Genomic DNA, 11,945 nt, shown 5'->3' with positions numbered 1-11,945 from the left:
AAAATAAGGTTCACAAGTTTTTTTTTTAATATTATGAAGTTTGCATAAATCATATTTGTGAACATCTTGTTAAACACAAACCTCAAAACTTTGTAAATTCATGACTAAGTTTGCATATATATACTAAATTTGCATAAAAATATGAGAACCTTTTGTTAAGCTTAACCTCGTAAGCTTGCAAATATCCTACTTAATCTGCATATACCTCACGAAGTTTGCATAAGAATATATGTGAACCTCCTGTTAAACTGAACATAGTAACTTCACAAATACTGGACTAAAGTCTCATATATGATGCTAAATTTGAAGGATACCATGCGAACCTCCTTTTAATAATAAGGAGATCTACAAATGTGTGGCTATTGGTGAAATATTTGGCATGCAAACCTACATAACTTTGCATGCTTATCAAATCATATATAACTCCTTTTTGTTTATTTTTTTTCTTTTTTTCATTGGTGACCGAAAAGAATCAGATTTTTCTAGTAGAAGCTAGGGTGCTTTTTGGTGTTGCATTCCGACGAGGTTGCAGTATCATCCTTCTTATTGATTTCCCCAGTTAGGTCAAAATGTGAGTTCCATACAAATAATATATATATATATATATATATGCATAGTGTAATTTCACTCTAAACTTTTCTTTTTTATAGATATGATTATTTAATAGCCACATGTGTATTTGTGTTTAGTTCTTGTGGATATTTTTATATGTTTTCATGTCTTTTATTTAATATTTGCTACCAAATTTACCGTTTAAGGTTTACTATGTTTAGGATTTTTATATAGATTATATATATATATATATATATATATATATATATATATATATATTGTTTGTATTGTAGATAATTTATATTTGTTTGTTTGTCCTTTAGTTAATATTTGTTGTTTTATGTTGGTGTAATGGGGCTAAGGTTCACTGTGCACAAGCATTGAATATGGGATAGTTGGTTTTCATAGTGGTTGTTATAGATAATTATGTTAATTGAATGTATGAAGTGCATATGGATAGTCTTTTTTCACATTCTATTTTTATTAGATCAATGATATGTTTTTATGGTTGGTATATGTAGTTAATGATGGCCTCTGAAATGGTTAAAATATATTATTTTTCCAACTTAAGGATCAATAATAGTCTTTAAAAATAATAGCTATAAAGAATTTATGGCTTTAATATCTCATAAAATTAGATATGTGGAAGAGTCAATGATCATCTGATATAGTTCTCCAAAAGTAGATAACCAACATATATAAATAGTTGTGTTGGACAATGATGATGTACAATTGATATTATTTAGTGGCGATGTTTAATTAGTTGCTTGCAAAGCTAAAGAAGAAGTTGTTGCTTGCGAAGTTAAACAAAAAGTGGTTGATGAATTGAACTATAAGAATCTTATGAAGAATATGTATCTAGCGGAGGCACCATCTATTGAGTTCAGTCATTTGGAGATCATCCAATCCAAACAGTGAATGATATTAATGTTTCAAACATTGAGCTCAGGCATGTGGAGGGCATGCAATTGCCCAAACCAATGAGGGATATAAATGTTCGACATGCAGACAATGGAGAATCAACAATTAATGTTATACGTGTCAGCATTGGTTTGCCAATTTGTATATAGCTTTGTCATCTGTCCAAGAAGGTTGGATGTTATTCAAATTACTAAAGTTGCATATATGATACTAAACTTTGAAGCTTCGTATGCTTGACGAATAATATATAAACTTATTTTTGTTTATTTTTTAAATTTTTTGTTGGTGACTGGAAAGAATCAGATTTTTCCTATAGAAGCTAGGGTGATTTTTGGCATTGCATTATGACGAGGTTGTGGTATCATCATTTTCATCGATTTCCCTGGGGCGATCATCCAACTATTCAAAACAGTGAACAATATTAATGCCCCAAGGCATGCAAAGGACATACAGTTGCTTGAACCAATTAAGGATATAGATGTTCAACGTGCATGCAATGAAGAATGAACAATTAACATTATACACGATTAAAGAATCACTGTGGAGGATGTGGAACCACGTGGGCAAGCCAATGTCAGTAATCTTTATCATAGTAATTTGAATAACATCCAACCTTCTTGGGCAGATGATAAAGCTTGGTACAAGTTGTTAGACTTTGTAATTTATGCTTGAGATATAAGTGTAATGATTGATGTAAAGTTTTTATGGTTAATCATGAATGTTAAAAATGCAAGAATGTTGAATGCATAAAAGCAAAGAAAATACTAGATACAATGAATTTTCATTTAGTTTGTATAACCGAATAGTCAATTAGTGGTAGCAACAATCATGTTGACAATGGAGAATCAAATGATATTGATGAGAAGATGAACAATGATGATATGGGTCAAATAATGGCAGGTGAAAGCGATGCACAAATGACATTTGAGAAGTCGAACCCTTTGTATGTTGTATATGATATATAAACATTTGTTGAGCAATATAACTATTTTATGTTATTACACTAATGAGATGTGGTTGAAAATGTTCTTGTTCAATGGATTCTCCTACAATCAAGAGTACTTAAAAATCATTGAAGAAGAGACATCTCATTTATATGATGAGTTGCGTAACAGAGAACTTAATGATTGTGAATAATTCCAGTGGCTAACAGTAGGCTCAAATGATCGAGAAATTGCTTTTAACAAAATGTTTAATGGTCTCTAATATTGTTGCGAGTTTTGGAAAGATCATGTGACTAGTAATAAATATAAAGCAAAATGTTTAAAGATATGCAATAATAAAGTCATTGTCGTATGCATGAGAAAGAACCCACAGACTATAGTTGATTGCCCAAAGGTACGCAGAACAAAGTTCTTTCTTGTAAAGAAGTATCAAAGCGAGTATACATGTGATAGATCACTAGGCAACCTTGTAGTGAAAACATGTCTTGCATGTGGATTTCAAGTGTTATCCATAAACACATACACGATAACCCTAAGATAACTCAAAGATAAATCATGAATGACATTAGTCGTGAGAAGTATGGAGGTTACTTACAAAAAAGAATGGTATGTACGTGAAGAGGCTAAAACAACACTATATGGTTTCGAAAACAAGTTTTGTACCAGTTTCTAGCACTGGTACACCAAATACGTGATACGCTAGTGTGTATCGAGTACTAATGTGACTATTAGTTTTCATAAATTTAGTGAGAAATCGTATGATGTTTTAAAAAATAAGAAGTGACTTATATTTTTTTACTACTTATTTTCATACTTCCCACACCATACCAACACCACTACCAACTTTGGTGAGAAATCATATGATGTTTTCAAAAATAAGAAATGACTTAATTTTTTTTTACTACTTATTTTCTTATTTCCCACATCATACCAACACCACCACCAACACCATCACTACCACCACCATCATCAATACAACCATCGCCTCACCACCACCACATCATCACCATCACCACCACAACCATCACCATCACCATCACCACCACCACCTCTATCACCATCTTTGCCACCACCATCATCATTACAACCTCTATTACCAACATCACCACCACCACCACCACCATCACTACGATTAGCACCACTACCACCTCCTCCATCGTCACTGCCACCAACACTATCACCACAACTACCACCACTTCCATCACCACTACCACCTCCTCCATCACCCTACCACCACCTCCATCACCACCATCATCACTACTCATACTTGCCTCTTTTTATTTTCATTTTAGTTTAAAAAATTTGATAATCCGGACATTTACCTTATTAAAAATAAAAACAACACTCCTTTTTTATAAAATGTGATCTAGTTATGCATATAAACAATAAATAAAAATAAATCCAAACAAGAATTTTAGGGAAGGAGGACCATCCAACCAAAGGAAGATCCAAAATCTACAACCAACAACCATGGGATGACTCCTTTTCTCCCATGCTTGAGCATCTTATCGATCGAACCTCATATATTTATTCTTTATAATTTATTTAGTAAAAAATATGCTTTACACGAAGACTTTATGACATATAGGTATATTTGTTTGAAACGTAAAAAATCATCAGATCACAATGCATTTAAAACTTTACAATATAAAAGTATTGTGGGTCATTGATTTTTAGTGCTTTCAAAAATGCATCTAAACATCAAAAATTCATAATCCAAAATATGTCACTTACTAAATTACTGATAAAAATCTAATATGTAAAGTACAATTGATCAAAAACTCTATCGTCAGAGAACAAAAGTCATCAATTATCATCAGTTGTAGATTTTGGACTTTCATTTGGTTAGACTGATCTCCCTTCCCGAAATTTCTATGTTTAAATAAGGTATTTTTTCTTATAAATGAAATGCGTGAATGTAACCATGAAATGCTGTTGATACATGTTTATATTAGCAATCAACAACAAACAACAACAACTACGCCTTCATCCCAAAACAATTGGGGTCGGCGATATGAACCAACAAAGAAAATCATTCTAGGTCTTCCACGTGAATCCTTCTCCTCCATTCATTTCTATCCAATGCCAATCATGGAGTTAAAAAGAAGAATAGATAAACAATCTCTCTCTCTCATTTTGGCTTGTATTTTTGACCAGCACATTATTAGTAAATATTATATACCCAAAGCAAAATTGGGTCTTATGAAACCTGACTCGAACCCGACATGAGCCGACCCATTTACAACCAACCCCGCACGCGTGGCGGATAATTCAAACTTTTGCTTTGAGTTATAAATACAATGAAGGGGTCGTCCTGTAGATTTATCCACGATCACATTTTCAAACGAATAACGACCGCCTCTTCTTCCTCTTTCCTTTCCTTCTTCACACGCAGCGAGAGAGAGAGAGAGAGAGAGAGAGAGAGAGAGAGAGAGAGAGATGAGTTCCTTCTCGTTCTCCTCTTGCCCCACTCCCATTGTTGTTGCCTACCCTTCTAGAAACTTTTCGAGAAGACGCGATCTTGTCTTCCCTGCCCCTAACAGAACCGGGATCTCTGCACCGAACGGCCGGAGTGCGGTGAGAATTCCGGCGATCGTCGAGATCGTCGCTGAGACGGACCCCGTGCGCGCGGATATCACGTGGCAGATAGTCGTTGGAGCCCTAGGTGATCCCCTTTCCCCTTCCCCTCACCGATTGGGTTGTTTTGATTCATATGGTTTCGAAAAAATTAGGGTTCCGAAGCTTAAGTTGCACAAGGAACAAAAAAAAAATTGAAAAATCTCTTCCTTTGATGATTTGGAATTTCGCTATGAGTTTTTAATCGTATATACGATAGTTTTCCTTTATTCTAGAAATGAAATGATTAATTGTTTCTTTTCCATTTCTTAAAGCGATTTATTGCTTATGTTTTTCTGTGGTTTTGTGGTGCAGCTGGTATAACTCCCTTTGTGGTTGCGGGCATTGAGTTCAGCAAGCGAATCGTAAGTTTTCTCTTTAAAATTATCAATGATACCAACCAAAAAGAAAGTGACAGTAATAATAATAGTATTAGTATCAGCAGCAGCAACAACTTTCACTATCATGGGCATTTTATATTTTTGTTGCTGTCATTATTGTTGGTAATTGCTATTCTGGTTTTAATGGTTGATTTTGGGAAGTTCTTTAATGGTTCAGTATTAGTTTATACCATTAAAGAAAAAACAAAACATTGTACGGTACTGGTAATTGCTATGCACTTTTTCATCGGAACTTCAATTTCATCTTGGGAAATGATTTGTTTGATATTTTATTTTTATTTTTTTTATGACAAGGAATCCTGGCTGAGAACTGGGTCACTTAATGCCCCCGCCCCCTCCCCCGGTTCACCAACACCCAAGTCCAATGTTGTCAGTAAAGGTATCGGCCCTGAATTGCTGGGCTACCGTTGTATCGGCCGATACCGATATTCAGCTGAATCGTTCTTAATCAGCCAAAAAATAATAAAAAAATATCGTTACCTTTTGGAAATACGATACACCCCGGCGTATCGTAAAAGTGTGGCATACTTAAAGACACGAAACTTACTTTTTAAGTTTTGGGTTTTAAAAGCCTCTTGAGGGCCGACTTCTCCATTTGTTTAGAGGTTGTTAGAAGGGAACCCACTCACCCTATGAGTCGTGAGATTAATTTGGGAGCCAATTCATGTGCAAAGGAGAGTGTTTTTGCGATTTTCTTAAGTAAGAGTGTATTTCCACTATTTTTTACTCAAAGAAGTGATCTAAAGCAAAAAAAATCTATATTATTTGCTTCTTATTGAGTTTTTTTTAGAATATGGCATCAGATGATCCAGCATGTCAATAGGGCACTCAAATAATGAGTAAAAGCCAATTAAAAATCAAGTGCAACTATTGCTAAAATCCTTTTTCGGGTGGTATCTCTCGGTTGAAGCATCATTTAGCCGGGACACATCATAATGTGCAAGTATGCACGTCAAGTAAATTATTGAATGTCGTAAAATGGCAATGCCAGCAATTCCTTGATGATTTGAGAGGAAAAAGACAAGAGAGATAAATGAGGCATAAATGGGGTATATGGAGCTCTGGGAGGATGTGTATTACAAAGATGAGTTCTCTACTTTTGATCTTATAACCCCTAGCATAGGATCAAAAGTAGGAAGTTCTGCAGTGAAGGGGAAGGGTGTGGCTGGTGTCAGTAGTAATGTCGTTGTGGGCACGAAAAGAAGAGTAGGACGAGGGAGTTCTTCGAGAGGAGGTAGAGCTAGAGGCTTTATTAGGAGTTTTTTCCCTCATAGGACTGCCCCTGGGGCACAACCAGACATTCGTACTGCTATGACTCCTCAACATTTAGTTGAGCAGTCGAATGTCGCGGTTGAGAGATGGTTCTATAATGTATGTATTCCTTTCAATGTGGTAAATTCCTTTCATTTTCAGGTCATTGCAGATGCCATAACCAGTATCGGACCTGGATATAAAATGCCTTCATATCATACTTTGAGAAAAAAATGTAGATATTAATATGAAAGAAGCGAAGACATATTGTGATGAGATAAGGCAGTCATGAAGATATACTGGGTGTAGCATCATGGTAGATGAGTGGACAGATAGAAAGTCAAGGACCTTGATCAATTTTCTTGTTTATTGCCCCCAAAAAACTATGTTTTTTAAGTCAATTAATCTGTCTAATACGCCCAAGACATCAGATGTATTTCTCAGAGTTTTTTATCAGGTTGTGCAAGGGGTTGAACCTCAAAATATTATGTAGTTTATTGCTAATAATGCAATAAATTATGGGGCAACAGGTAAATAATTGGCAGAAAATTTTGGGTCATTCTTTTGGACTCCATGTGTTGCCCATTGCATAGACCTCATTCCTAAGGACATCGACAACATGGATGAGATAAAACAGATAATTAAATGCTGTCAAGAAATTACTAAAATTATTTACAATCATGCATGAGTTTTGAGCCTAATAACAAAGTACACTGGTGGTGTTAAGTTGATTCGTAGTGCAATTACTAGATTTACTATGAATTTTTTGACAGTACAAAGTCTGACAAATAATAGAGCTGCATTAAAAAAGATGTTTTCATCATATAAGTGAAATGCATATTACCATGCACAAAAAAGAAAGCCCAGAGAAATTATAGATATTGTATTCAGAAGTAAATTCTAGGATTCATGAAGTTGTTGAGAATAACTATACCTATGGTGAAGATGTTTCAATTGGTTGATAATGAAGAGGGGTTATGGCTATGAGGCCATGGATAAGGCAAAATAGGTCATTAGTGTAAAACCCGAAAATTTTATAAAATTTTGCAAATTGGGCCTGGATCCAAATTACAGATCCAGGACCCATAAAGGGGTTTTTCGCATACATTTACCTCGTAAATTTGATATATACGTATAAGTATAATAATTTTTAATTTATTTAATAATTCAGAGAATAATCATTCAATAGGGGTGCGTAGATGGGTATGGGATCCATATACCTGATCCATATACATACGTATATATTTATATATATCTAAATATATATATATATATATGTGTATACTCATACATAAATAATATTAATATTATTAATAAAATAGAAATATACATATGTATATATATATTAAGCGAATTCGAGGATCCACAGTTGGATCCACCTGGATCCAACTTGCAGATCCATATTTTGGGGGTTAAAATTTTATGTTTAAAGTGAGATTCAAAATAAATAAAATTTTTAATTTTTTTTAAAATTTATCCGAGGATCCACAGTGGATCCATTTGGATCCACTTGTGGATCTATATTGTTTTGGGGCCGGGTTACGGGTCCCGGGTTCGGACCCGAGCCCCACCCCATATAACAGCCCTTTTAAAACAAAAAGGGGGTTGCCCGATAGGTTTTAAACAGAAGCAGAAAGGGGCAAGAAGGGGGGGGGGGGTTACGCAGGTGTAACCGAAACCCCACCCATCTCGGCAAGAAGGGGGGGGGGGTTTCGGCGATAAAAGGGAGGCGGAAGAGGGGGTCTCACCCTCTTCCCTCGTCTCCCTCGTCTCTCTCTCCCTGTCTGCGTGCGCGCACTGGAGGTGGAAGATCGCCGGCGAGCTGCGACAGCCACCGCAACTCTAGCAAGCACTCCCTGTCGCGGTAGCAGCAACCCCAGCCGGTCTTACCACGTGACTTCAGCCTCCGATCGCCGGAAAGCTTAAAAAAAAATGTACGGTGCTTCTTAGATTTCGGGTGAGGGATCGAACCTAGGTTCGATTCCATGTGGGGGTTTGAGGGTAGGATTTGGGGTTTACATCAACCCTAAACCTAAAACCCCAAATCTATGATTTGGGGGTTTTCGGATTTTCATCATCAAGGGGATGTGTGATTTCGATTTTTCTGAGAAAAAAAAAGGGTTTCGTGTGTGTGTGCAATTGATCCCCTTTGATGAAAATCTTAGAGATTTTTAACGGGTGTTTCGGTAGATGATGTTTTTGGACGTTGGTATCGTTTTTGGAGCTATATAGCCTTTGGATCTGTTTGTTTTACTTGTTTTTCTTCATTTTGGATTTTCTTGTGGTGTTTAGTATGTTTGTATTACGTAAAGAGTTGAATTGCTTAGGAAAAATAAATAGCTTGGACAGAGATTGCTAATTTGGGCGATTTTTCTTCAAGTTGGTATTTGTGAAATAGCAAAAAAGAACTGTTTTGGGGCACGTAAACTGTTGGGTTTCAGTGTTGATGTTGAATGGGGAGGAGGTTATGAAGGTTGTCAGAAACTCTAATAAATCAGATTTGGGGGATTCGGTTGTCATTATCAAATTAAAATAAAACTTTATTTGGGGTTTCGTTATCATTGTATGTGCATAGGGAGAGTCATGTATAACCTGACTTGGGTAGGTTACACGATGTGCATTAGGTGCATCATATAAGTCTTTATGAAGTTTCTTGTAGACAAAATCTTTTTATGCTATTGGATTAAAATGTTCATATTAAGCCCTGTACATTGATGTGATAGGTTGCTGAATATCATTCCTTCGTATTTTGATAAGTATGATAATGTACTGCTATACTTGCTGCTGAATACTCAAAATTTGAAATCATAACACCCAGACTTATGAAAGGCTGCATGATATAAATGAAATTTGAGTTGCAAAGCTGGTAGTCAAGAAGGTCCTAGAAAGAAGAGGTTTCTACCAGAAGATGATGATTTTTATCAAGATAGAACTTCATGAGTCTTGAAGGTAGGAGAACCGATGGCGTATAAGTAAATGTGAATTATGAAACACCGAATGAGATTTGGGAGGTGAATCAAATTCTGTCTGGGCACACATGACCTAGTGATTCACTAGAGAATGAATCAGTCCAGTTGCCTGTCTAATATCCAAATTTGTTGAAAAACATAAATAGGTGGTTGCATGGTCAATTTAGTGGTATTCTTTTTACCATTTCTTAAAGGACAGTTGATGAAATTAGATAATTCAGGATATGCAATGTATAGAGGCAGCTATTTTAAGAAGAGAGAAAAAAAAATGAAACACCGAAAACTCAGTAACTCTTGGGAATTAGAGGAAATTGGCCTTAATATGGATGCACCACATGCCTGATGATTATACCTGCAGTGATGATATGCACATAAAATTCTTGACTATTTAAAAGTTATTTTTCATGTTATTCAAAAATAAAATTTATGGTCATACTAAATTTCTAGATAAGTGGTTTAGGTTGTGTAGGCTAACGTGGTATAGCTCGATTCTTGTGATGGATCAAACTTTGAGCATTTTAACAACATAGAATTCCTTGCTTGTTTTAGACTGCTTGTGCTGGTCATCCATGTAGATTGATGTTTTAAAAAAAAAAATGTGCATGATAGCATGTTTTCAGCTGTACACTTATTATCAATTGTGATTGCTTGTGTGTCTAGCCTTGTATGTTCATTTCATTTTTTTTAGGGAAAGTCTTGTATATTCATGAAAATGCTAATATGCTTTGACTTGATTGTTATGCTTGATTGGGATATTGTTGTCTAGTTGTTTGCATGGGCATGAGCAATCATGGAAGTAATGTTTGATTTCTTGAATCTACATGCATGGGTATTCACATGATATAATAAAATCAATCAAGGAATGACAACATGCATTTTGGTATAAATAAGTGAATCCTTGCACATGAATCTTTGAAGCCATGCTTGTGAGTGTTGTTTCATGACCATGGTTATATTGGCACATATGGATATGCATTTGGAAACACTTGTCGTGGAGGTTTATGCTTTCATTTGACTGTTATGATTATGGTACTCATGGGTGTGAGCATGATTCAGTTATTATTAATTCTTCTTGAACCGGAACGCTTGATTATTGTGTGAATTGGTACATGTACACTCACACACTTAAAGAAACCATGGATTTGGTTAAATATGTGATGTAGGTAACACACACATATTGAAAATGCATATGAATGCATTATGACATGCATATGGTTGGATTTATGATAAGTGCACATGCTTTTGGCACTTTGGCTTAGTGTTATAAATAAAACACTACTTTTGTTTTGTGATGTGATGCCTCGATGGCCTAAATGGACTGTCATCGGCCTGGAGAGCCGTGGGTTTGGTTTGCTTTTACATATGTTTTAAATACATCACTTTAACCACATAAGATGGTTTGACACTTTACTACACTGTTCTATGTGTTTACACGGGCTGGAGTCCCGAATGGGTCCCTGCAAGGGAGGATGCGGGGTTTTCACTTTACTTTTGCATATGTGTGGCAAACTTAAAGCAATGGACTTAATTAAAAATATAATGAATAAGAACAGTGTAATATACATTCTGGGATATCTCATCTGGAGTATGAGAATCTTAGATATCCGGTCTTGGGGAGACTGTGAGGATACAAAAACTCCGTGTGCGTTGTTGCCCCTGAACCCGATATTGAGGTTCTTCTCCTGGCCACGGTTTTAGGGAGAACCCGCCACTTTACCCGGGAGTGGTGTGTTAGTCACAACTGTGAGTTTATGGTACCAAGGAAGTGACACTTGTGGGCGTGGGGCAGAGTTACCAGTCGAGGAAGCGGGAGCGGGAAGCGATACGGGAAGCGGGAGCGGGAAGCGAGGCACTTTAAAAAATTTAGGAAGCGGGGAAGCGTGGGACCACTTAGAAGAAAATTCTGAAACGTCTCGGAAACGACCTAGGAAGCGAACCGGAAGCGACCTAGGAAGCGAACCGGAAGCGAGGGGAAGCGAAAAAAATGAAAAAATGGGGAAGCGAGGGGGAAGCGTGGGGGAAGCGTGGGGGAAACGTGGGGGAAGCGTGGGGGAAGCGCGCTTCCCATTTATGGGAAGCGCGTTTCCCATAAAAGGGGGACGCGCTTCCCATAAAAGGAAAGCGCGCTTCCCAAAAAAGGGGGACGCTTCCCCTCACGCTTCGGAAGCGCGACGTTTCGCGCTTCCGAAGCGCGCTTCCCCTTTTGCCTAGGCGCTTCCGGTAACTCTGGCGTGGGGTGTCTCTTGTGTCCCCGACATTAGATGTGAAGGTCTAATGTTCCGATGGATGGT

At 36.6% G+C, this 11,945-nt stretch overlaps 1 protein-coding gene across 2 annotated transcripts in view; it reads left to right on the top strand.

The window, feature by feature from the left end:
• The first annotated feature begins 4,736 nt into the window (after positions 1-4,736).
• Positions 4,737-11,945, top strand: part of LOC149818911 (uncharacterized) — a 33,635-nt gene continuing 26,426 nt past the window's right edge. Inside the window, exons 1-2 of one of the 2 annotated variants that reach the window (XM_089984468.1) lie at positions 4,737-5,082; positions 5,349-5,398. In XM_089984468.1, coding sequence (XP_089840594.1) covers positions 4,857-5,082; positions 5,349-5,398 — 276 coding nt within the window. In that variant the 5' untranslated portion in view covers positions 4,737-4,856. The remainder of the gene's footprint in view (positions 5,083-5,348; positions 5,399-11,945) is intronic. The other variant, XM_089984469.1, reaches the window with a different exon arrangement.

This window comes from Nuphar pumila, chromosome 13 (assembly GCF_984573655.1).
Source record: "Nuphar pumila chromosome 13, dmNupPumi1.hap1.1, whole genome shotgun sequence".
NCBI lineage: Eukaryota > Viridiplantae > Streptophyta > Magnoliopsida > Nymphaeales > Nymphaeaceae > Nuphar > Nuphar pumila.
The sequence above is the reverse complement of the archived record's forward strand: the minus strand, read 5'-3'. Positions and strand labels throughout refer to the sequence as shown.